At 43.7% G+C, this 26,829-nt stretch overlaps 1 protein-coding gene across 2 annotated transcripts; it reads left to right on the top strand.

The window, feature by feature from the left end:
- Nucleotides 1-611: 611 nt before the first annotated feature.
- LATS1 (large tumor suppressor kinase 1) lies at nucleotides 612-21,852 on the top strand. Of its 2 annotated transcripts, XM_072141316.1 has the most exons (8): nucleotides 618-762; nucleotides 5,326-5,829; nucleotides 6,916-7,066; nucleotides 8,018-9,477; nucleotides 14,159-14,741; nucleotides 15,107-15,289; nucleotides 19,713-19,819; nucleotides 20,659-21,852. In XM_072141316.1, exons 2-8 carry the CDS (start codon nucleotides 5,485-5,487, stop codon nucleotides 21,172-21,174), a joined length of 3,345 nt encoding a protein of 1,114 aa, XP_071997417.1. In that variant the 5' UTR covers nucleotides 618-762; nucleotides 5,326-5,484; the 3' UTR covers nucleotides 21,175-21,852. The 2 variants fall into 2 exon arrangements, with proteins under 2 accessions (XP_071997418.1, XP_071997417.1); XM_072141317.1 differs by lacking the exons at nucleotides 15,107-15,289; nucleotides 19,713-19,819; nucleotides 20,659-21,852 and adding an exon at nucleotides 10,584-10,640 and having other exon boundaries at nucleotides 612-762; nucleotides 14,159-14,250.
- Nucleotides 21,853-26,829: the final 4,977 nt, after the last annotated feature.

The following is a 26,829-nucleotide window of genomic DNA, read 5'->3' on the forward strand; positions in this document are numbered from 1 at the left end:
CAGTATTATAGTAGTTATATTCTTGTACATAGGGGGCAGTATTATAGTAGTTATATTCTTGTACATAGGGGGCAGTATTATAGTAGTTATATTCCTGTACATAGGAGGCAGTATTATAGTAGTTATATTCCTGTACATAGGAGAAAGGTATATAAGGCTTACCGGGTCGTGTGTTTGCATCATTTACTGATCGACAGGTCACATTCTTTGCACATTAGATTCACTTACTAGCAAAAGATGTTCTTGTTTTGCATTAAGGCCATCTACCAACAATTTGTCGGTTATAACCCCACCCACATTATCTGACCACACCCACTTGTTTTGACTCCGCCCATAAAATGGGGCCACTTTTACAGTTTTTTCCAGGGCCATTTTAAATTCCCAGTCCGCCCCTAATAAAGATTATTATTATGCCTCCACCTGCCGGTATATGTCAATGGTTACTCTCAGTGTATACAGAAGAGTAATGTGTACCCAGCCTAAAAATGGCATTCCTGGTGACAAGTTCGCTTTAAAGCTCCCAGGATTGTTTCTTCCATTGATCTGAGTAGTTGCTCCATGTTCCTATAGCTGCCCGGCTGGGCCGTTTGTAGCAGTTTCTACTGACGTCATGACGTATGAGGGCGGAGCTGGGTGTCGGCGGATGACAGTGGGAGGAACAGGAGAGAGGGGGGAAGAATAGCAACATCCGGGAACCTGGCAGCACAGGAGCGAGGCGCAAAATGGCCGCCCGGAACTGAACTAGAGCCTTAGAAGTTAGTGGTGAGTGAGCGCCGTTAGCGGAGAAAAGTAACGATCAGAAATTACGGGTGCGACTAAGGCAGCGGCTAAGCTATTGCGCAGTCACAGGACCGAAGGAGGGGCCCGTGTAACCAGTGTAGCGGGCGCCCGCCGACTCTCGGAGGAGAGCTGTCTGGGGGGAGGCTTGGAGCGCTCCGGTGCACGCAGCTGTTACTACAAAAGTGCGGATACTACGGGCAGAGGAATGTGAGGCGAGGGATAGATGTCCCGTGCCTCCGCCTGGAATGTGTGACACCCACCTCGCCAGACGCGGCCGTGCGTGTAGTATAACTTTATTGACAGCGGGTGCAAGTGAACAGAGCGCAGGTCGCGAACAAAGAGTCTGGCGCACCGGTTCTCCATAGAGACGTGTAATTTGTGGGCAACATGACCAACCTGCAAATACACCCTACAGCCCGCTGTCCAGCCTGCAAATACACCCTACAGCCCGCTGTCCAGCCTGCAAATACACCCTACAGCCCGCTGTCCAGCCTGCAAATACACCCTACAGCCCCCTGTCCAGCCTACAAATACACCCTACAGCCCCCTGTCCAGCCTACAAATACACCCTACAGCCCGCTGTCCAGCCTGCAAATACACCCTACAGCCCGCTGTCCAGCCTGCAAATACACCCTACAGCCCGCTGTCCAGCCTGCAAATACACCCTACAGCCCGCTGTCCAGCCTGCAAATACACCCTACAGCCCGCTGTCCAGCCTGCAAATACACCCTACAGCCCGCTGTCCAGCCTGCAAATACACCCTACAGCCCGCTGTCCAGCCTGCAAATACGCCCTACAGCCCGCTGTCCAGCCTGCAAATACGCCCTACAGCCCGCTGTCCAGCCTGCAAATACGCCCTACAGCCCGCTGTCCAGCCTGCAAATACGCCCTACATCCCGCTGTCCAGCCTGCAAATACGCCCTACATCCCGCTGTCCAGCCTGCAAATACGCCCTACATCCCGCTGTCCAGCCTGCAAATACGCCCTACATCCCGCTGTCCAGCCTGCAAATACGCCCTACATCCCGCTGTCCAGCCTGCAAATACGCCCTACATCCCGCTGTCCAGCCTGCAAATACGCCCTACATCCCGCTGTCCAGCCTGCAAATACGCCCTACATCCCGCTGTCCAGCCTGCAAATACGCCCTACATCCCGCTGTCCAGCCTGCAAATACGCCCTACATCCCGCTGTCCAGCCTGCAAATACGCCCTACATCCCGCTGTCCAGCCTGCAAATACGCCCTACATCCCGCTGTCCAGCCTGCAAATACGCCCTACATCCCGCTGTCCAGCCTGCAAATACGCCCTACATCCCGCTGTCCAGCCTGCAAATACGCCCTACATCCCGCTGTCCAGCCTGCAAATACGCCCTACATCCCGCTGTCCAGCCTGCAAATACGCCCTACATCCCGCTGTCCAGCCTGCAAATACGCCCTACATCCCGCTGTCCAGCCTGCAAATACGCCCTACATCCCGCTGTCCAGCCTGCAAATACGCCCTACATCCCGCTGTCCAGCCTGCAAATACGCCCTACATCCCGCTGTCCAGCCTGCAAATACGCCCTACATCCCGCTGTCCAGCCTGCAAATACGCCCTACATCCCGCTGTCCAGCCTGCAAATACGCCCTACATCCCGCTGTCCAGCCTGCAAATACGCCCTACATCCCGCTGTCCAGCCTGCAAATACGCCCTACATCCCGCTGTGCAGCCTGCAAATACGCCCTACAGCCCCCTGTCCAGCCTGCAAATACGCCCTACATCCCGCTGTCCAGCCTGCAAATACGCCCTACATCCCGCTGTCCAGCCTGCAAATACGCCCTACATCCCGCTGTCCAGCCTGCAAATACGCCCTACATCCCGCTGTCCAGCCTGCAAATACGCCCTACATCCCGCTGTCCAGCCTGCAAATACGCCCTACAGCCCCCTGTCCAGCCTGCAAATACGCCCTACATCCCGCTGTCCAGCCTGCAAATACGCCCTACATCCCGCTGTCCAGCCTGCAAATACGCCCGACATCCCGCTGTCCAGCCTGCAAATACGCCCTACATCCCGCTGTCCAGCCTGCAAATACACCCTACATCCCGCTGTCCAGCCTGCAAATACGCCCTACATCCCGCTGTCCAGCCTGCAAATACGCCCTACATCCCGCTGTCCAGCCTGCAAATACGCCCTACAGCCCGCTGTCCAGCCTGCAAATACGCCCTACAGCCCGCTGTCCAGCCTGCAAATACGCCCTACATCCCGCTGTCCAGCCTGCAAATACCCCCTACATCCCGCTGTCCAGCCTGCAAATACGCCCTACAGCCCGCTGTCCAGCCTGCAAATACGCCCTACAGCCCGCTGTCCAGCCTGCAAATACGCCCTACAGCCCGCTGTCCAGCCTGCAAATACGCCCTACAGCCCGCTGTCCAGCCTGCAAATACGCCCTACAGCCCGCTGTCCAGCCTGCAAATACGCCCTACAGCCCGCTGTCCAGCCTGCAAATACGCCCTACAGCCCGCTGTCCAGCCTGCAAATACGCCCTACAGCCCGCTGTCCAGCCTGCAAATACGCCCTACAGCCCGCTGTCCAGCCTGCAAATACGCCCTACATCCCGCTGTCCAGCCTGCAAATACGCCCTACATCCCGCTGTCCAGCCTGCAAATACGCCCTACAGCCCGCTGTCCAGCCTGCAAATACGCCCTACATCCCGCTGTCCAGCCTGCAAATACGCCCTACATCCCGCTCTCCAGCCTGCAAATACGCCCTACATCCCGCTGTCCAGCCTGCAAATACGCCCTACATCCCGCTGTCCAGCCTGCAAATACGCCCTACATCCCGCTGTCCAGCCTGCAAATACGCCCTACATCCCGCTGTCCAGCCTGCAAATACGCCCTACATCCCGCTGTCCAGCCTGCAAATACGCCCTACATCCCGCTGTCCAGCCTGCAAATACGCCCTACATCCCGCTGTCCAGCCTGCAAATACGCCCTACATCCCGCTCTCCAGCCTGCAAATACGCCCTACATCCCGCTCTCCAGCCTGCAAATACCCCCTACAGCCCGCTGTCCAGCCTGCAAATACCCCCTACAGCCCGCTGTCCAGCCTGCAAATACGCCCTACAGCCCGCTGTCCAGCCTGCAAATACGCCCTACATCCCGCTGTCCAGCCTGCAAATACGCCCTACATCCCGCTGTCCAGCCTGCAAATACGCCCTACATCCCGCTGTCCAGCCTGCAAATACGCCCTACATCCCGCTGTCCAGCCTGCAAATACGCCCTACAGCCCGCTGTCCAGCCTGCAAATGCGCCCCAATGTCCAGCCTGCAAATGCGCCCCGCTGTCGAGCCTGCAAATGCGCCCCGCTGGTACACCCTATGAACAGGACGTTCCCCCAGTGATATTACTTACCCAATATATCGCTGGGTCCCCCCTCCTGCTGAGCGATGTATGCGCTTGGGGTGTTGAGAAGAGAGATGGCTGCAAGATGAAAAGACATAGCTTGCTACGTCTTCCCATCCTGCTTTATTTTGGAGGGCAGGAAGTATAGTGGCCTTAAGGAGGCAACAGCTGTGTCTTTTGTGCCGTTATTTGTCAATGTTTACGTCCGGTGCTCTTCTGTATTTACAATTTTTAAAGAAAAAAACAGCTGTGTGTTGTCTTTTATGTTAATAGGAAGCATACTGCTACGTTGAGTCTATGTTAACACGTTGCTATTTTATAGCGTTTTTACATTGTGACACTTTGACAGTGTCTTTCACAATGCTAAAACGATGCATGTAAATGTGGCCTAAAGGGAATATGTCAGGTTGATTTGGAACAGGAAACCAACTAAATATCCGTACAGGTTAGATTCCTGTCTACGGCTGCTATTAAAAAAATTTTAACATTTATACTTGCCTAGCGGAGTCTAATAAGACATATTACATCTTTTGACCCCTGCTCTTTAAATCAATGAAGAGTCTGTAGTACAGCCTGAACATGCCTACAGTGCATTGGCCGTGAAGCCAGGGTGTACTACACCGACATCATTGGCTGTGCAGGCAGAAGTGCAATTCCATTGACTGATCACTATGCTGAGGACTGAACTCCTTATATATCAATATTATGCACGGAGTTCATTCCCCAGCAAAGGGATCAGTCCGTTGCACAGCACTTCTCATGTCTGTGATCACAAACTAACGTGAAACCGACCTTAAAGGACATCTACCTTCAAATTACCTAATGGTAGATGGTTCCAACTCGCCTCCCTGTCCTGTGCCCATCGCCAGGAAACAACTTTTTTTCTATTTTTTAATACAGCCTGGTGTTACAGAAATAACTTTTAAAAAAAATATGCAAATAAGTCCGAGGTCCTCTGCCAATAAGTAATTTATTCATGCCTCTTGGCGGACTGGCTCCGCCTACATTGTTAAGAGACTGTGATGTTATGTGTTGACACCTGGGCTAAATATTTCCAATGTCCTCTTCTGTTATAGGAACACGGAGCTATCAATTGAGAACTACAAATACTACAGATTTCACAGTTTCACTTTTGTCTATTTTTGTATCTTTTTTTTATATCTCAGGTCAGGTTCCTATTTTGCAAGGAATTGAACTACTACAAGCAATCAGCACTGAGAAGGACAGTCTTTCATCACAACTACTCCATTGCTTCCTACTCCATACAAGTGAATTTCAGTTTAAGCTTTGTCTCCGTAAGACGTCACCTAGATACATGTGTTTTCATGAAGAGGGTAGAGAAACCAGAGGGCTACAGGCAAATGAGGCCTAAAACATTCCCAGCAAGCAATGGCCCAGGCAATAGCAAACAGATGCTGCTGGAGATCCGTGAGAGTCTCCGCCATCTACCCAAACCATCTGATGCTGGGAAAAGTGAGCAGGGGCCCACCAAGGCTGAAGACCCCAGACAAGGTCGTAATCCTCCAAAGTTTGTCACATATCACAAAGCTTTGGCTGAGATTCGCAACTCCTTGCAACCTTTTGCCAACTCCACAAATGCGTCTCATAGGGGTGGAAATGAGGTCAATCGAAAAATGCTCCATGACCTGCAGGCTGCTGGGTTTGATGAGGTAAAGTATTTAATGGTCAAGCTCTCTTCACCTCGAAATTTCCCTTAGATATCTTTTTAACAGTCATATTGCTGCAAGATTCTATAAGTTGGTCTGTATCCATTGTCCTAAATGCATCACAGGGTTTCTCCATTATCTTTTGTCTTAAACCTTTTTTGTTCTCTCATCTCATCATTGGGGTTAATATCCCTTGTTGAGTTACATAAGGCTGCAATAGTCTCTTCATTTTTCCAAGGGTAAGGACAAATATTGAGGTTTTTGATGCATTCTATTAAAGGGCACCTACCACCACAAATCTACCTATAAAGGTAGATTGGGTGGTAGGTGGATCATTGGGACGTGAGGATAGCCCTTTTAAAGGCTAATCCTCACGTCCCTGCACTTTTTTGAGAACTTTAATTTGATATTTATTCAAATGTACTTATGTGGCTACCGGGGCGTGGAGTAGCCGCTTATGAGATTACACGAGGCGGCTACTCCACGCCCCGGTAGCCACTTTACTCCTCCTACTCACCCATCTTCGGCGCGCAGCTCCGCGTAGCTGCGCGCCCTCGTCCGGCGAGCCTGCCGTCTGCGCATGCGCAGAAGAGCAGGCCCGCGCCTGCGCGGTCACAACTCCGAAACAGGCGCGGGCCTGCTCTTCTGCGCATGCGCAGACGGCAGGCTCGCCGGACGAGGGCGCGCAGCTACGCGGAGCTGCGCGCCGAAGATGGGTGAGTAGGAGGAGTAAAGTGGCTACCGGGGCGTGGAGTAGCCGCCTCGTGTAATCTCATAAGCGGCTACTCCACGCCCCGGTAGCCACATAAGTACATTTGAATAAATATCAAATTAAAGTTCTCAAAAAAGTGCAGGGACGTGAGGATTAGCCCTTAAAAGGGCTATCCTCACGTCCCAATGATCCACCTACCACCCAATCTACCTTTATAGGTAGATTTGTGGTGGTAGGTTCCCTTTAAGTCATAACTAGGTTTAGAGGGCAAGAAGCTGTACTTGGTACTTTACCAACCCTGAAGCCAAGGTATAATATAGGTGTGTAAAAAGTTTATTGCCATTTTTATTTTTTGTAAACCTGTTTTTGATTTGTAGGAGATGGTGGTCAGAGCTTTACAACAGACTAATAGTCGCAGTATAGAAGCAGCAATTGAATATATCATCAGAATGAGTTGTCAAGATTCATATAGGGAAACGCCAATTGCTGCTGCGGCGAGATCCCACAACACTGGAATGATGCCATCAGGTAAATTGTGAAATTTAGTCTATTGTTTATTCGAAACTATTTTTAAAATATGCCCTTATTAATTAGTACAAACAGAAGACTTTCTGTTGTATCTCCATTGACTTTAATGTCGGCACAATTACAGATGTCTGTTTTTACACAAGGGAGATGATCATACTTGGCCGCCTAGAATTAGGACATTGCAACAGGACAGGAGTCCATTCATCATTCAGAAATAGGATGCAAGGAGTCACTTGTCTGCTTGCCTTAGCAGGAGGAGAAATGAACATTTACAGCTCCTGCCAGTGTTCCAATTGTCTCTATTTTTGGAGAGTTACATCACTTAGAAAACAGCCACAGTATGCGCTCAGTGGAGGCCGAGGATGGATGAATACATTTTCCTTTGCCCCTATAGCAGTGATGGCGAACCTATGGCACTGGTGCCAGAGGTGGCACTTGGAGCCCTTTCTGTGGGCACTCAGGCCATCACCAGAGATGACTCCAGGTATCTTCCTGCAGTCCCAGACAGCCCAGGACTTGCTGTGCACAAAGGTATTTTAAAGTGATAGCTCTACCTGGGACTATTTTCTGCCTTATTGGTGTCCTCAGGGGCTGGTATCAATGAAAACTGTGACAGAGAAGGAAGTATAAATCACAAATAGAATTTCTGTGTTGGCACTTTGCGATAAATAAGCGGGTCTTTGTTGTAGTTTGGGCACTCGGTCTCTAAAAGGTTCGCCATCACTGCCCTATAGTCTCTAATGGCCTCCCCTGAGCATATACTGTGTGTTTCCTGCTGGACGTGACATTACTAATCACACAGAGGCAAATAGTAAATGTCTGTGAACACGTTCAGTGTATAAGTCAAGAGTTTTAGGCGTGTATGTGCTGGACATGTACAAAAAAATCAAGGTGTGAATGTAGCATAACTTATATAAGGCTTTTAATTATTTGACATTTCGTTTTTCCTAGGTAATATTCAACATTCTGTTAATCGCCGCCAGAGTTGGAAAGGGTCAAAGGAGTCCTTGGTTCCACCAAGACATATATCACCTTTATCTGACAGTGTTGTTTATGGGGCATCAGAAATTCAGAGTACGCAAACTGATATGGGGAGGCCATTGTCTGGATCCGGCCTTCCAACATTTGCCCAATCACTTCCAGTAAATGGGCAAAGAGTTAATCCTCCTCCTCCACCACAAGTAAGAAGTGTTACTCCACCACCACAGCCTCCACCCAGAGGGACTGCACCATCCCCTCAATCCTGGGACCCAAACTCACAAACGAAGCGTTACTCTGCTAACATGGATTTTGTTATTTCCCGCATTTCTCCAGTTCCACCCGGAGGTTGGCAAGATGGATTTCCACCTCCAAATATGAACTCTGCACAGATGATAAACCCACAGTCTCAAGCACAGAGAAATATGAATCCTGTACCTGTAGGAAGACAGCCCATCATAATGCAGACATCTAGCACAAGCAAATTTGGTTATTCTGGGAGGCCTGGCATGCAGAATGGTACAGGACAATCTGAATTTCTAACACACCAAGGAAACTTGGGAAGGAACCAGCCGCCTCCTTACCCTATTTCAAATGGTCAAATGCAAGGAAATAATGGACCAATGTCTCCTTCTGCTTATAATAATGGGAATCTTCCATCGTCTATGTTAGTACCAAATCGAAATAGCCACAACATGGAAATGTACAACCTAGGCATTCCAGGCCATCCAACTTCATGGCCGCAGTCTTCCTCAGCCCAATCCCCCCAAGGAAATCATGACCTGCCATCATGGCAAAATAATATCCCTGTGCGGTCCAATTCTTTCAATAATCCAATGGGGGTGCGCCAAGTGCATCCTGCTAATACCCAGTCCTCTGCCACAACAGTGACAGCGATCACACCAGCTCCTATACAGCAACCTGTAAAGAGCATGCGGGTGTTAAAACCAGAACCTCAGACTGCTCTAGCACCAGCACATCCTTCTTGGATGACACAGAGTGTACAACCAGGACACTACTCGGAAGTAGCTGCACATAACAATCCTATGCTGCCACCACAACCAGAAGCACCAAATTACCAGGGACCTCCACCGCCGTACCCAAAGCACTTATTACAGCATAACACCACCGGATACGAGGCAGGTTTGAAATCTGGCAAAGACGACGCACCCGTGACTTCTACTATCCAAGAAGAAGGTGATAAAAACATTGACCCAACTATTGAAACCACAGAAAAAGAAAAGAAACAGATCACAACTTCACCTGTGCCTGTAAGGAAAAATAAGCGGGATGAAGAGAGAAGGGAGTCTCGCATCCAGATCTATTCACCTCAGGCCTTCAAGTTCTTTATGGAACAACATGTGGAGAACATACTAAAATCCCACCATCAGCGCTTGCACCGAAAGAAGCAGCTGGAAAGTGAAATGTGCCGGGTAAGAGTACTCAGAAATACAGAGAAAGATACATTTAGGGGCTTTTGCTGGTTTTCCATCTTGCATGCCACTATAGTGTGAGATGAGCAGGTGTGAACGCCCCTGCCCATCATATTTACTATAGTATCAAATGGAAAACCAGCAGAGACTACAACTGCAATCTGACCTGGACTAACCTGGCAGAGATTCATTCCGACATTAGTGCAGCATACATTCGGATTTAATAAAAGGCTGGAGCCTCTTAGTAAATCTGCAGTGCAGTCCGCCGTTGGATGGAAAATTAAGACTGTTGTTTAATATACCAGTTTTAATAAAATCCTCCCATTATCTACAAGTTATTAGAAGGGTATTGCAGGAATATATTGTGGTCGTACCTCTCTGGCCCCTTCCAATCCACAGGTGCCTTCTATATTACTCTTGCACATATGTGAAAACAAGGAAATGCAAGATGCCACCATTTTAGTACTCTGGCATCATCATACCATCACCATATTGAAGGGGATGGCATTTAAACAAGACCTAATTTCACAATGGCTGCAAGTCTTAAGTCCTTGTTGGGTCACAATAATCTCCAGCAAGTCTCTAATTCCATTATTATTGCACAACAATTATTGTGAGAGGGAATAACCTCTCGAGGGCTTGCTGAAATCTGCCAGCATACATTTTTGGTGGTGTATGTCTCCGTCTGACTGCAGTAATAATGGATGAATTGTTGACGGCCACCAATGATTATCTTGTGTATAGTTTTATAGCTCACATTGAGCCCTCCTTATTGTGGATATAATGGAGCACTCATTAGCTGTTACACTGCGTTTCTGAAGGGCTTCTATTCACAACATAAAGGGGCTGATTTGGGTTCAACACGGATCGCTATTTTTGGGACAAATCCTGTTGTGTCCTGCGGCCCCTTTATTCTCTATGGTAACCCCTCTAGCAGTAAACATTGTATAGTATCAAACACGTTATTCATTAAAATGTAAGGTCTACACGTGTAGTCAAGCCTCCTTAGCTTAACATTTTATGTGCTGATTTCACTACATTTTCTTCTGAATGTTTGTCTTCTCTTAGATTTTCTATATCTCTTCCTTTTCCCCACTCACTAACAGATGGTATAAGCAGTTAAGGTTGGAGCTTGGCAGAGCTCTTCAGGCCTCCATTACTGGGTAGGCAAGTAAATGTCAGCGCCATGGTGCTGTGTTACCAATAGCATGATCTTCCTAGGCTGCTGCATGTACATCCTTTGTGATAATAATTTAAGCATGAGGTTGACCATATCACAGACTCCTGTACTTTTAACTTTCACAAAACATAATATTTTATGCTTGTGGTTATACATTTATTGTGCACAACCATGTAACAACTCTTCATCTTGTATGCCATATGTTTCAGAAATGTCGGAAAAGTTTTCTCACTTTTGAACATTTTTAGTTTTTTGGTTTTCACTTGTCTTATTGGTCAGACAGCAGTGTTTGGTCTGGGACTGATGCTGGAAAAAAATATAATCTATGGCAATGACATGTGTGACTATTACAGAAATCTACATAATTTCTGCACATTTAAAGGCTGCATATACTCTTTTCATGTCAGTAGTAGTGTGCTACTCCATAAAGGGGTTGTCCCAAGTATTTAACCCCTTAACGACGCACACCATAATAATACGGCGCGCATCGGGTGCGAGTACATGGAGAGGGCTCACGGGCTGAGCCCTCTCCATAGCCGGTAAGTCTTTATTGCATATTGCAACAAAGACTTACAAGTAACACCCATGATCGATGCTAACCCCAATCGCAGGTGTTATCCCGTTGATCGCATTTGCCGGCGGCTTAAAAAGATGGGGCATGAGCGCCATCTTGGTGATGGTCATCGCTCCCCCGATGTCATCGGGGAAGGTGATCGGCCGTCACGACAGGCTCAGGTCTTTTGAAGTTTGATTTCTAGGTGATCCTGGAGTGTCAAGACTAGCGACGGGCTGCATCGGGATCAAGGTGAAGAGGAGTGGAGGTGAGTATTTAAAGGGTGTTTTTTGTTATTTACATGGTTGATTTCCTTAAGTTGTCCCTTATCAACAGGATGGATAATTAGCTGATCGGTGAGGGTCCGACTACTTGGGACGTCACAGAGCCTGTTCCCACTGGTGTAGAGATGTACACCATGCTTCTATAGCCGAGCGCTTCTATAGACAGTAAATGTAGCAACAGGACTGGCATATGTGCCCTGCCACTCCATTCACTGGCTATGAGGGTAGTGTGCTCAGCTATGTAAGTCTTTGCCATACAACTGAATCAAACAGCAGGGTGCATGCTTGTCTTGCCCCTTCACCCATGTCCCTTGTCCTTTCCACCATTAGTAACAATGGGATTCCTGCTCTCTGGAGATCTGGGGGTGACGTTCTCATGATCAATTGGTGAATGTCCGACTGCCGGTGCACCAATCATCTAGTTATCTCATAAAACGGAAAAAGTAAGTACTTGGGACAACCCTGTTAAAGAGAATGGACCATGTTTTTATATTAACCACAATCAGATGGCATTGATGTGTTGCAGTAACCTGGTCCCAGCAGTTATACATTGGACAAATCTGCCTGCTTCTAGTTACTCCCCTGTACAGCTTCAGGTGCTGGAGGTCCCCCTGGAGTAAATAATTGGTGCAATATCTGGGTGTTAGACCCCCACCAATATGAAACTGATGATTTATCCTGAAGTAAGGTCATCAGTAAAAACTACTCCCAGCCTAAAACACTTCTTTGAGTTGTTAAAGGCTCCTTCTGTCTGCTCATATATCTGGCATATACGTGAGCAGCAGCTGTGCCTGCTACAAAGCTCAGCCACATGACATGGAAAATTTTCATTCTCTTTTCTATCATGAAGGTTTCAATTCATTTGAAATCTGTAAGATTATTTACACCAGTGGCATGTTTTTTTTTTCTTTTTATCGCCATGCAAAAATGATGGGCTATGAATACATATTCCTTATGGCACAGTTCAAATAACATTTTCAGGACCTAAAATGAACAGAGATAAGAACTACACAACTTCAGTCAGATCTCTGTAAAAATGGGACTTTGCAGCCTGCACTGTATAAGAACCACAGAGAGTAATATGTAATGTAATAAAGTTTATATAAAAAGCCTTGCTGGTTAAAGTGTACATGGCCATATTGTATTTGCTATAATGGCATATAGAAAATTATTTTCTGAATTGTCACTGATGGCTTATATTGTCATCGGGCCAGGGATCCCCAGTGATTTGTAGAGCACGTAAAAAACACCAGAACAATGCTCTTTAAATAGCTTGTCCCAAGGTCTAAAGTCAACACCTTTACCAGGGATCTGACTGGAAAGATAGATAAAGCATGTGCCCTGCTGCTCCATTAATTCTCTACAACAATGCTGAAGACTGAACTGTACTTGTCTTATTTTGACGTTCCAGTAAATGGAGTTGCAGGGTGCATACTCAACCTGTGGTCATATTCATTAGGGAGAATATGACCTTCCAATGGTTGCCCCTACCCTCCCAGTCAGGATTAAATCGCATATTCCTTGGATAACAGAAACCATAAATCCTTAGGACATCACCTTTAAAGTCTGACACAACGTATCTTATTAAACAGACTCACACTGGAGCTTGTTGCTTGTAGTAACCATATTCAAGCTCAACAGTCAATTGGGCTGGATAGGGATTTTGGGCTATTTAAGAGTATGGCACTGCAGAAGCGGTCCAAGTAATCACCATTGCTTTCTGTGGCCGAAAAGTTAACTTCTAACTTCTACAATCCTTAGATCAGCTATGCAAATTTACCTGGTCAGGGGGGCAGGGCAGCTTTATCTAGTCATGCAGTGAATCATTGAAGGTTTGGAAGGCAGTTCCTGAATGTATTAGGGTGATGCCTGCCATTGAGAGAAATGTCGGTGACACTTTGTAAAGCATGATATAGCCTGCATGACTACATGGAGCTACTCCCCACCTCATGACTAGTTACTATCAATTTGCATATGTCCTTCTAAGGATTTAAAGGTGCTTAACTTAACTTTGTGAGGGGCACCATAGGAAAGGGTATTGATTGCATATGCTGGGGTCGGTTAAAGGTGGAAAAACCACCTGACAGGTTCCCTTTAATCGTTAACCTTTCTTAATGATTGCTGCACTGCTTACCGACGTCTTGGTTTGAGGTGGGAAACATTTTATATTGATGGCACCTGTTAACATTACTAGGGGTGAGACAGTCCCTTACCAATCTACTCTGTATAATCCCGGTGGTCAAGTGATCATTGATGCCACCCATTGTCATGTGCTATTGTGGCGCTATGTCTCGCCACAGACTGAGACAAAGAAGCTTCTTGTGTCAGAACTGTGTAACTTTACTAACATGTCGGTTAACCCCTTTAACTATTCAGAATATCATTTGGGTTTCCCCTCTTTAATGTTTGTCAGTATTCTTACATATATAACCTTTGTTGTGGAATCATCTCTTTGATGGTGATGTCCCCTTCAGAATTTGTTGACCTTCTAATGAAGCTTTCTTTGGTAGTCATACTACATCATCATAGATTACCCCCTAATAATAATATCCAGCATACTAAAACTGTAAAGTGATTTTTGCCATGTTAACCTGCCAAATTTGGCAGATCCTAATTATGTGGTCTTGTATTAAAAATAATTTTCATTTTCTGGCTTTTAAACAGGTGGGTTTGTCACCAGATGCTCAAGACCAAATGAGGAAGATGCTTTGTCAGAAGGAATCAAATTACATTCGACTTAAGAGAGCAAAAATGGAAAAATCCATGTTTGTAAAGATCAAAACTTTGGGAATCGGTGCCTTTGGAGAAGTGTGTTTAGCCAGAAAGACAGATAGCAATTCTTTATATGCAATGAAAACATTAAGAAAGAAGGATGTGTTATTACGCAACCAAGTAGCCCATGTGAAGGCTGAGCGAGACATCTTGGCCGAGGCAGATAATGAGTGGGTAGTACGACTGTACTATTCTTTCCAGGACAAAGACAACTTGTACTTTGTCATGGATTATATTCCCGGTGGGGACATGATGAGCCTACTAATCCGCAAAGAGGTTTTTGCTGAAGATTTGGCTCGGTTTTACATAGCAGAGCTCACATGCGCAGTTGAAAGTGTCCATAAAATGGGCTTCATTCACAGAGATATCAAACCTGACAACATCCTGATTGACCGTGATGGGCACATTAAACTCACCGATTTTGGCTTGTGTACTGGATTTCGATGGACCCATGATTCAAAATACTATCAGAGTGGTAAGGATAAAGCTTGACCTAATGATGAATGTATAATTATATGGACATCGCTAATATTTAATAGGGACACGGGTCTGCTATGAGCAGTACCTCTTGCTTTTGTGTTAATATATGAACTGAATTAATTTGAATGAATACATAGAAATACTTCTATGTCTTCATGGATGAAACAGCCAATAATAGATGATCAATGCAGTAAATGAAGGGTATAATCTTTAATTGTTCTTTCATACCAGGTAAGTTTTTTTTTGTGCTAGCAGATCTGTTACAATTGGAAACTTCAAGCTTATTTTTTATGTTCATAAGATCAGGGTTATTGGTGTTTTCTTTTCAAACTCTCCTTTTCATTCTCTCTTCTGGTATAGGTGACCACCTACGACAAGATAGCTTGGATTTCAGTAGTGAATGGGGTGAACCAGCAAATTGCAGATGCAGTGACAGACCTAAGCCTCTTGAGTGGCGAGCAGCAAGACAACATCAGCGCTGCTTGGCGCACTCTCTTGTTGGCACCCCTAATTACATTGCACCAGAGGTGCTTTTGCGTACAGGTAAAGCCTAAAATGACGTTTATTATGCACATGATATTAGATTTCCATATTTAAAATTCCAATTGCGGCAAATTAATGTTTTTGTTTGTATGGTGAAAAATAATATTTTCCAATATACTTTGTGTATCAATTCATCACGGTTTTCTAGGTCTAAGCTTGCTTTCCTTGTATAGTAGGAAGCTTCTATATTTACTTCCAGAAGACAGTAATGTGACAATGGTCACACAGATGCACGCTTCGTTAGTATCATAGAGAGTAATCAGCTCTTTGTGTTATAACAAGATGTGCACCTGTGTGACCATGGTTAATTTTTGTCTACTGGAAGTAAACATAGAAGCTGTCTATAGATGGACAGGAAGCAGAGATCTAGAAAACTGAGGAAATGATACAGAAAATATATTGGAAATTTGTATAACTTTTCATTATTCAAACAGCAATTACTTGTTGAAATGGGATCACCCCTCTAAGATGTTATGTCAGAAAACCACTAAAGTAAAAGTGAACCATGGCACACAGCTTATCAAGCATTGTGTTTAACTTTTAAAACATAACTTAAAGAGAACCCGTCATGCAAAATAACCCCCCTAAACTAAATATACTTTCATAAACTGCCATTAGAGATCATTGCATCTATCCCTTTATTGTCCCTCTACATGCCTGTAAACCTAAGCAATGAGGTCCTAAAGCTGTATGCAAATGACCTGTGAAATGTCCAATGAAGCATTAGCATATTCAAGCTGTCCACTCTATTCATGAATGGGAGGTACAGCCACACCCCCAGTGCTTGACTGACAGCCTGTATAATGATGTGAGGCTGTATAATGATGTGCTTCCTGGTGCTGGTGGCCACGCCCCCTGCAGCCTGTGTGTGCATGTGTGTGTGTATAGGAGAGATACAGCAGCTCCAGGCAGCCATGTTACAGCAGAACATGTCAGATTCATGTGTAGCTGATGTCTGTGTCTCTCACCTGTATATTAGGAGGATGCAGCATGTCAGCAGATGACATACACACACTAGCAATGCTTTACTATACATTACACACAGACATGAGCAGGGGGAGGAGAGGGGAGGGGTAACAGGGGTGACATCACTGCCTCTGACCATGTGACCAGCCTCATTTACATAATAAAGAATAGATGATTTTACAATGAATAATGTATGAAATAACTAGATAAAGGCTGGGATGGGATCCTTGTGAGCTGCTCCAACAGGTAGAGGTGACAGGACAAGTGACACAGACCTGATGACAGGTGTCCTTTAAGCTTTTTCAGTGGTTCAGTTCCTTCTGCTGTAGCTCTTCTCATGATTGAGTCATTTCATATGCCACTTGAGGGCAGTTTAGTGATACAGCAACCGCAGACCCGCAGGACCATCTAACAAAGGGCTTGTCACAATTACATAGTTGAATAGTACAGTTGACCCGTCTGCGTCAAGTTCAACAAAGGAAAGATAATGATGCAAGGGAACGCATTGGTAACAAGACCCGTGGCCGTCTCTTTTTAACCTTTAAATTACAATGTGCCATCATCACATTGTAATGAATGAGGAGGGAAATACCCATATACTGCCATACAGTAGTCTGGCAGTACATGGTAGGGTCGATCAGACAACCTAGGGTTAAAGTACCCTATGGAGTCTGAGAAATGGTCAAAATAAAAATTTAAAAAGTATAATAAAAAATATAGTATAAAAACCTAAAAGTTCAAATCACCCCCTTTCCCTAGAACTGATATTAAAATATTAATAAACAGTAAAAATCATAAACACATAAGGTATGGCCACGTCCGAAAATGCCTGATCTATGAAAATATAATAACGGTTTTTCACTGCGTTTAACCCCGTAACGGAAAATACCGCCCAAAGTAAAAAATGGCATTCTATAATTCTATAAAAAGTGATCGAAAGGTCGTACAGTCCTAAAAATGGCAGCCTTGAAAACATCAAAAGTCACAAAAAATTACACCACCCACAGCTCTGCACACCGAAGTATGAAAATATTATTAGCGCCAGAAGGTGGCAAAGTTTAAAAAAAAAAAATTGGTACGAGAGGTTACAATTTTTGTAAATGTATGAAAACATAAAAAACCTATACAAATTTGGTATCCTTGTGATCGCACCTACCCAAAGAATAAAGTAGACATGTCATTTGGGGCACACAGTGAAAGACGTATAATGCAAGCCCACAAGAAAACGGCACTGATGTAGTTTTTCACTGTATTTGGAATTTTTTTTTTCCCCACTTCCCAGTACGCGACATGGAAAATTAAATACCATCACTATGAAGTGCAATTTGTTTTGCAGAAAACAAGCCGCCATAGAGCTCTTTACATGAATAAATAAAAAGGTTATAGATTTTTGAAGGTGTGGAGTGAAAAAACTAAAAAGGTCCAGGTTGTTGAGAGGTTCAACTATCTTCTACTAGTACCCCCAGGTCCTTCTCAACAAAGGACCAGATTTACTCCATCAAGGACATTTTGTTGCCTGTGGACTATAAGCGCCCAGGTGCATAACCTTAGATTTATGCGCATTGAGCCTCATTTGCCAAGTGTATGACAAAAACACTCAGTTTGTCCAAGTCACCCTGCAGCCTATAAACCTCCTTCATGGACTGTATTACACTACACAGCTTCTGCAAAAATGCACACTGTGCTATTAATCCTGTCATTTATAATATTAATAAAGTTAAATAATAGTGGGGCCCGTACTGAACCTTGTGATATACCATTTATTTTAATCACATCATTATTAAGAACCATTTTATAAAAACTTATGGATACAAAGCAATAATAATACAGACAAACAATAAATCAAATTCCCATCCAACCTTTCCCCATCCCAAAGTAGCAGGGCGTAAACAGGCCAAGACCATCCCCAAAACTATTTAGTCAACATATAAGGCAATAATATTTCATACTGAGTTTTCTTACAGAAGTTCAGTAAACACTGGCAAAGAGAAAATGAAAAATGTGATAAATGAAAAGAGCAATATAGCGCATGGATATCCTATACCAGTGATGGCGAACCTTTTAGAGACCGAGTGCCCAAACTCCAAACCAGAGTCCATGTAATCATTGCAAAGTGCCAACACGTCTATTTAGCCTAAAATCACACCATACCACTCTATAAGGGACCTATAATACTGCTACATGATGACCATTACCAGTACAACAACATAAATACCACCATACTGATAATAAACAGATCACTAAAGAAAGTCCAACATCACTAATTATATCACAGAGCAGGAGAAAATACAGTGGAGAACACTTCCCCCATCCAGTGAGGATCACTTCCCCCATCCAGTGAGGATCACTTCCCCCATCCAGTGAGGATCACTTCCCCCATCCAGTGAGGATCACTTCCCCCATCCAGTGAGGATCACTACCCCCATCCAGTGAGGATCACTTCCCCCATCCAGTGAGGATCACTTCCCCCATCCAGTGAGGATCACTTCCCCCATCCAGTGAGGATCACTTCCCCCATCCAGTGAGGATCACTTCCCCCATCCAGTGTAAAAAGATGTGATGTATCAAGATTTGTGTCATAGTGCTAAACACTATTAAAATTCTCACATTTCTAACTCCTAGTGCTGTTTAACCCTTTACTTAACAATTTTACTCAGTTTTATTATTGTTTTAGCTCCTATCTCTCTCACGGCTGCTCAAATCAAAATCCCAGGGTGTGGGTGGTGACTCTCTAAGCAGACACATTATGACCCATCTAGTTTTGTGGGGTGACAATGTGGTTAGATTATCAGGGTACAAGGTGTATATGCACTTTCATCTGGCTTCTGACATTGTATTAACACACTGACTCATATAAAGAGAGATGAGACAGATCAGAGATGCATTAGATGATTACACTATAACACTGTGAGCTCTACTACATCTCACAGACATGTGCCTGCCTGCCTCCCCCTTTCCCCGGATCACTTATCTCTTTGTAGTTTGCCCCTCTCTCTCCTCACCATCTCCTGGCAGGATGTGATCAGTGTGAGCTCCAAGCAGGGGGCGAGGCTACAGCCACACAGCATGGACAAACAGAAATCTCATCCAAGATGGCTGCCACCCGACCCTAAGTCAGAAGTTAGAGGGTTGTGTCTAGGGGCATTTCAAATTGTGTTCAACAGGACTGATAGAGACAGGTTGGACTTATAGCTGTGAAATGCTGCATTTTTGTTAATAACAGTGAATTAGAGTGTGTTATTTTGTTACCCTGAGTATCCCCCATTAAATCCAAGTGACGTACAGGCTAGGTTTCACGCAGTGAACTCGACATGTAAGGTGACACTTGAATTCTGCTGCTGGAAGTTAATACATTTTGTAATGTTCCAATTGCTGAGCACTACAAAAGCTTAGATACCTTCTATTTCTTTTGTGCACATTTATGGAAACGCCTGAAATTATTATTTTCCTATTCTAGGATATACGCAGCTCTGCGATTGGTGGAGTGTTGGGGTCATACTTTATGAAATGCTGGTTGGGAAGGCTCCTTTCCACGCTGGGTCACCACTGGAAACACAGATGAAAGTAAGAGCAAAATGATTTCTCATCTTAGATCTGGCTAGAAAAATGTATTTAGATCTGTTTTCATTTCTGAAAATATTTTCTTATTCTATTTGTATGCAAAAAGTATTTTTTAAGGAATTGTCCTAGTTTTAGAAATGGATTAGTTATCTTTAGGATAGATGATCAATTTCAGGTAATTCGATCAACTCCCCAAAATGGTTGCCCACATTTTGGAGGCCAGCGATTTGATTGTCATGCATGTTGTCTGTCTGTACATGTTACAGTGTTGCTCTTGGTAGTGAGGACACTGCTGAGTCTTTCTGTGGTCTTTACATTTTTCCTACACCCCTAACAGCAGCTGGACAAGTGCCAGTTAAAGGTTAGGCTCATGCAGTACAGTCTGAAACTTGGCTAGCTAGATATGAAATTAATAGAGTGATTTGGTTCCACCCTGGTGTTGGTTAAAGGGAGTGTCCCGGAATTATACAAATTTATATTTTTATTTTATTCAACAAAATTGGTTAACAAACAAAAACATGTGTGTGTGTGTATATGTATATATATATATGCACGTTCAAACGGGCCGGCTAGGTCCCACACTCCATACAAAATCGAAAAATAGGCGGCACTCCAGTGTTGTGGGAAAAGTCAAGTGGGAATAAAAACCACTTGACTTTTCCCACAACACTGGAGTGCCGCCTATTTTTCTATTATATATATATATTGCCCTGTCTCCCTCGCTCACTCTCTCTCCAGGAAAACCTGGCTATGGAGTCTGAAGTCTGTCAGTTTCATAGATTTTTCCATCATGAGCCGCTGCCATTGTATGACCATTTATTACCATATTCTTATTTTTTTAGGTAATAAAATGGCAGACAACGCTCCATATCCCTCCTCAAGCCAATCTCTCACCAGAAGCTTCTGATTTAATTCTGAAACTCTGCAGAGGCCCTGAAGATCGCTTGGGCAAGAATGGTGTTGAAGAGATTAAAGCGCACGCTTTCTTTAAGTGCATAGACTTCTCTAGTGACTTGCGTCAGCAGCCTGCCTTGTATATTCCTACTATTACTCATTCAACGGACACTTCCAACTTTGATCCGGTAGATCCAGATAAACTCTGGAATGATGAAGACAAAGATGGAAATAAAAACGACACCCTAAATGGGTGGTACAAAAATGGCAAACATCCTGAACATGCATTTTACGAGTTCACTTTCCGGAGATTCTTTGATGATAATGGACATCCATACAACTATCCTAAGCCTTTTGAATATGACTCTCATGAAACCCATGGGAATGGGTCTCAAAAGCCTGATGCAGAAGATGGTGGTCGGGGTGGAAGAAAAGTCCCAAACAGGGACTTGGTATATGTCTAAATAAGCCACAAACGGATTCATGGAAACTCTAATATTTGCTGTGGTGTGTTTCACAAGGTGTGAGGCGATGCAGAAATCGTAGAGGGGCGTGCTTATGATGCCACCTCTGGTGCCTGAGCGCTATTGGTAAAATTCTAATCTTAAGAAGAGATTTTATTTACGCAGTAGTTGATGCTGCTCAATATTTTCGAGTGATGCTGGAATTCATCTCCGCTGAATTTTAAATGTAAAAAGAACATTTTTCTTATCACGGCACCTTGTTTTTCTATTTTTATGTGTTTTTCCCCCTTTCTATGTTAAATTGGGCACATGCCATCATTCGCCAGAATGGACTGGAAGATTTAATTTAATTGTAAACTGTAAAGGTACAAGTTTTGCAAGACAATGAGGAACATTTATACAAAAAAAAATCATTAAAAGTCTCAATGGTTATATATCAATTTATGTATTTATGTAATTTCAAGTATTTATAAGACATAAAAAAATAAATATTCAATTTGAAGTTTGAGACATCTGGATCCTGTGGAGAGAATTGAGATGAAAGTATGGGTTGTAAAATGCAACATTTTACGTTAATATAGCCATTGTCTGTTTCTACCAAAAGCAACCTCTTGCGAATAGAACATGCATATTAAAGGTTATGGAATATTTATTAAAGATGCATTGGATCTGCTTCTATCACAGTAATGTTATGATTGCGCCTTGTAACTTTTTGACCGTACAGATGAATTTTTAGATATTTTTTTTCTGCTTTTATAGCATTTAAGGTTCAGTGGTTAGTCAACATGAATGAAATGCAATGCAATAACAAGTAGAATACATGTAATAGGGGAATATGTAATCCATAATCTATACAAAAATATTAGAAACTACTACCTAGTTTAATTCACTGCTGCCACCAAGTGAAATTCTGCTCATTGCATATTGCACACACATTTTTATGTGGGTAACAATGTACAATTACAGTATATAAGATGCTCAAATCTGATACACAACATAAATTTCTAAAAAAGTAAATTAAAAAAGTTGAAAACATATAAAAACATTTTTTAATAAAAAGAATTAAATATAGTTAAAGTCCCCTAAACACAAATATTCCCTATACACATGCAATAAAGTGAAAAAAACCACAAAATCGCCAAAAAACCCCACATATTTGTTACGGACGCTGCGATACCAATCCGTACAATAACTCAGAAACATTATTGGACCCGCTCGGTGAACGCTGTAAAAACAAAACCCGAAAAACGCGCCAAAAATTTACATTTTTCATAAAATCTCTACACAAAAATATTCTAAAAAGTGATCAAAAAAAGTTATGTGCGACAAAATGGTACCACTGAAAAAAACAACTCAACACGTAAAAAAATAAGCCCTAAACTACACCCACCTGCCACTTTATTAGGTACACCTGTCCAACTGCTTGTTAACACTTAATTTCTAATCAGCCAATCACATGACGGCAACTCAGTGCTTTTAGGCATGTACACATGGTCAAGACAATCTCCTGCAGTTCAAACCGAGCATCAGTATGGGGAAGAAAGGTGATTTGAGTGCCTTTGAACATGGCATGGTTGTTGGTGCCAGAAGGGCTGGTCTGAGTATTTCAGAAACTGCTGATCTACTGGGATTTTCACGCACAACCATCTCTAGGGTTTACAGAGAATGGTCTGAAAAAGAAAAAACATCCAGTGAGCGGCAGTTCTGTGGGCAGAAATGCCTTGTTGATGCCAGAGGTCAGAGGAGAATGGGCAGACTTGTTCGAGCTGATAGAAAGGCAACAGTGACTCAAATCGCCACCCGTTACAACCAAGGTAGGCAGAAGAGCATCTCTGAACGCACAGTACGTCGAACTTTGAGGCAGATGGGCTACAGCAGCAGAAGACCACACCGGGTGCCACTCCTTTCAGCTAAGAACAGGAAACTGAGGCTACAATTTGCACAAGCTCATCGAAATTGGACAGTAGAAGATTGGAAAAACGTTGCCTGGTCTGATGAGTCTCGATTTCTGCTACGACATTCGGATGGTAGGGTCATAATTTGGCGTCAACAACATGAAAGCATGGATCCATCCTGCCTTGTATCAACGGTTCAGGCTGGTGGTGGTGGTGTCATGGTGTGGGGAATATTTTCTTGGCACTCTTTGGGCCCCTTGGTACCAATTGAGCATCGTTGCAATGCCACAGCCTACCTGAGTATTGTTGCTGACCATGTCCATCCCTTTATGACCACAATGTACCCAACATCTGATGGCTACTTTCAGCAGGATAATGCGCCATGTCATAAAGCTGGAATCATCTCAGACTGGATTCTTGAACATGACAATGAGTTCACTGTACTCAAATGGCCTCCACAGTCACCAGATCTCAATCCAATAGAGCATCTTTGGGATGTGGTGGAACGGGAGATTCGCATCATGGATGTGCAGCCGACAAATCGGCGGCAACTGTGTGATGCCATCATGTCAATATGGACCAAAATCTCTGAGGAATGCTTCCAGCACCTTGTTGAATCTATGCCACGAAGAATTGAGGCAGTTCTGAAGGCAAAAGGGGGTCCAACCCGTTACTAGCATGGTGTACCTAATAAAGTGGCCGGTGAGTGTAGCTCTGTCAACCAAAAAATATTAAAGTTACGTCTCCGAAAAGATGGCGATGCAAAAACAAATGAGATTTCCTCTATATTAGTTTTCATCCAGTAAAATTGTAAAAATAAATTAAAAACTATATAAATGAGCTATCACCGTAATCGTAGTGATCTATAGAATAAAGATAAAGATACGGTCGTACACCGTACACTAAAAATACTATTTTGGTGTATGGTGTACGACCCCCAAAAAATACGAAAAGAAAGGAAACCAAAATTGACAATTTTCTTTTCACCCATACATTCAAGAGTTAATAAAATCTCATAAATAAGCTAATGACCCACTAAAATGAAATATTTGTAAAGTGCATCTCATGTCGCAAAAAATAATCTCCAAAATAATCCAAATTGCCAAAAAAATAAAGATTGTATAGCCATTATAAAGTGACAATGAATAATCTGCTCTGAATGGCGCAGCTTCCCAACTTCATAAAAGTTGTTTTTACGTACGTTGAGGGGTGTAGTTTCTATAATGGGGTAATTCATAGGGTTTTACTTTTATTTAGGTCCCTCAATAGCAGGATTTTGCATTTTTTTTTATGAAAATGTGAAAAATCGCACCTAACGTTCAAAGGCCCATAGCATCCTACAAAAATAAGAGCATGCATAAAAAACCATGTCCACATAAAGTAGACATTCGGTGAATGTTAGTTATTAAAGAGAACCCGTCATGCAAAATAACCCCCCTAAACTAAATATATTTTCATAAACTGCCATTAGAGATCATTGCCTCTATCCCTTCATTGTCCCTCTACATGCCTGTAAACCTAAGCAATGCAAGCTGTATGCAAATGACCTGTGAAATGTCCAATGAAGCATTAGCATATTCAAGCTGTCCACTCTATTCATGAGTGGGAGGCACAGCCACACCCCCAGTGCATGACTGACAGCCTGTATAATGATGTGAGGCTGTATAATGATGTGCTTCCTGGTGCTGGTGGCCACGCCCCCTGCAGCCTGTGTGTGCATGTGTGTGTAGGAGAGATACAGCAGCTCCAGGCAGCCATGTTACAGCAGATGTCATGTTACATGTCAGATTCATGTGTAGCTGATGTCTGTGTCTCTCACCTGTATATTAGGAGGATGCAGCATGTCAGCAGATGCAGCACACACACTAGCCATGATTTACTATACACACAGACATGAGCAGGGGGAGGAGAGGGGAGGGGTAACGGGTGACATCACTGCCTCTGACCATGTGACCAGCCTCATTTACATAATAAAGAATAGATGATTTTACAATGATTAATGTATGAAATAACTAGATAAAGGCTGGGATGGGATCCTTGTGAGCTGCTCCAACAGGTAGTAGTGACAGGACTAGTGACACAGACCTGATGACAGGTGTCCTTTAAGTATTTTTGCGGTTATGGCTATGTATGGAAAAAGTAGAACATTTTGAAGTTCGAAAATTTTAACCAAATATCTGATTTTCTCATAAATAAATGCAAAACATACCACCAAAATTTTACAACTAACATGAAGTACAAAGTGTCATGAGAAAACAGTTTTAAAATCACTTGGATATGTTAAAGCGTTTCAAAGTTATAACCATTTATAGTGACACAGGGCAGATTTGAAAAAATGGGCCGTGTCAGGAAGGTGAAAAGTGGCTTCGGCGTTAAGGGGTTTGTCAGATAAAGAAATAAGAACCAGGTGACAGATTAACACGACAATAAAGGTGCAGTCACACTGTGCGTTCTTGGTGCCTTTATAAACGCACTGAAAATGCATGGGTTTCAACATATTGCCATGCGTTTGGCTGGTTTGAGTCCGTTTTTCTTTATTTGTGGAAGTTTAAGCAGCTGTGAAAATGTTAATACTGCTGCTTACACTTCCAGAAATGAAGAAAAACTAAGCAGCGGTATTAACATTTTCACAGCTGCTTAAATTTCCAAAAATGAAGAAAAACTGATTCAAACCAACCAATATGCATTTTTCTGATTTTTCACTGATGCTTTACCGAACCTACCCCCCCCCCCCCCCTTCTATGGGCTTTTTCACGCTTCTGTTTTTCTCAACTGATGCAATGTCAGTGAACACAAAAAAGAACAGGTTCTAAATTGACCACTGATAAGTGGAAAAATACTGGAGTGAGTAAAAAGCCTATTGAAAGGAATAATTTAGTAAGGCATTCATGAAAAATCACTGAAGCCAAGAAGAGAAAACCAATATGTATGCGTCCATAAGCCAAAATCGGCTCACTGAGAAATCACTGATGTGAAAAAAATAAGCCACTGTGAGACCACCCTAAGGGTGCAGTCACACGTGGTGTTTTAAACCCGTTTTTAAGCAGTTTGTTAACCCCTAGGCGCACCTGGAAGTTATAGTATGTCCCGGTAGCTAGATACTTAGCGTGCCAGGACGCACTATAACGTCCTGCTTCTGGCACCGGCTCACGAACTGAGCCGGTACCAGAAGCAGCGGCTGTCAGCTGTCAATCACAGCTGACACCGCGCGCTAACACCCGCATCCTAAAGGCCAAAAGAGGCTGAGTCTCGTAGGGGTTAAAAAGCATGGGTTAACAAAAAAAAAAGGATACAGTTTTTTTTAAAGCGCATCTGTTTTTGACCGGTTTTCCCAATTATCTTAATTAAAACCAGGCAAAAACGGATGCGTTTTCAAAAAACGCATTGATCAACCTACCCAATATCCGCGGCTATAACCTGGCGAGTCTCTTCCGCCATGTCCTGGACTGGATACACAATACAAATTTTCCAACACAGAACTAGAAGCAGCGCTAGCAGCACCGTATGAGTTAATAGCGCTCATGCACACAAAGTACAATAGATGGCCCGCAATAGCAAAAACCTTGATAGTAGTAAGAGATACGCTGATAGCATGGAAAGAAGTGTGGAAATTATACTCCCTTCCCTTCCTTCTCTCTAAGCGCATGCCCCTATGGAGACATAGAGAATTCACACCGGGCACAGAAAGTGTCCTCTACAGACCTTGGAAAGAAAGGGGAATTCAGAAAGTAGGAGATCTACTTCACGAGACTGAACCGAG

Source organism: Engystomops pustulosus, chromosome 3 (assembly GCF_040894005.1).
Source record: "Engystomops pustulosus chromosome 3, aEngPut4.maternal, whole genome shotgun sequence".
In the NCBI taxonomy this organism is placed as follows: Eukaryota; Metazoa; Chordata; class Amphibia; order Anura; family Leptodactylidae; genus Engystomops; species Engystomops pustulosus.

Bases quoted from the DNA above. Each gene is read 5' to 3' on its own strand.
- LATS1 (XM_072141316.1), top strand. From the start codon at position 5,485: ATGAAGAGGGTAGAGAAACCAGAGGGCTACAGGCAAATGAGGCCTAAA. The intron at 14,742-15,106 runs GTAAGGATAAAG...CTTCTGGTATAG, and splicing joins TTCAAAATACTATCAGAGTG to GTGACCACCTACGACAAGAT. The intron at 15,290-19,712 runs GTAAAGCCTAAA...TTCCTATTCTAG, and splicing joins AGAGGTGCTTTTGCGTACAG to GATATACGCAGCTCTGCGAT.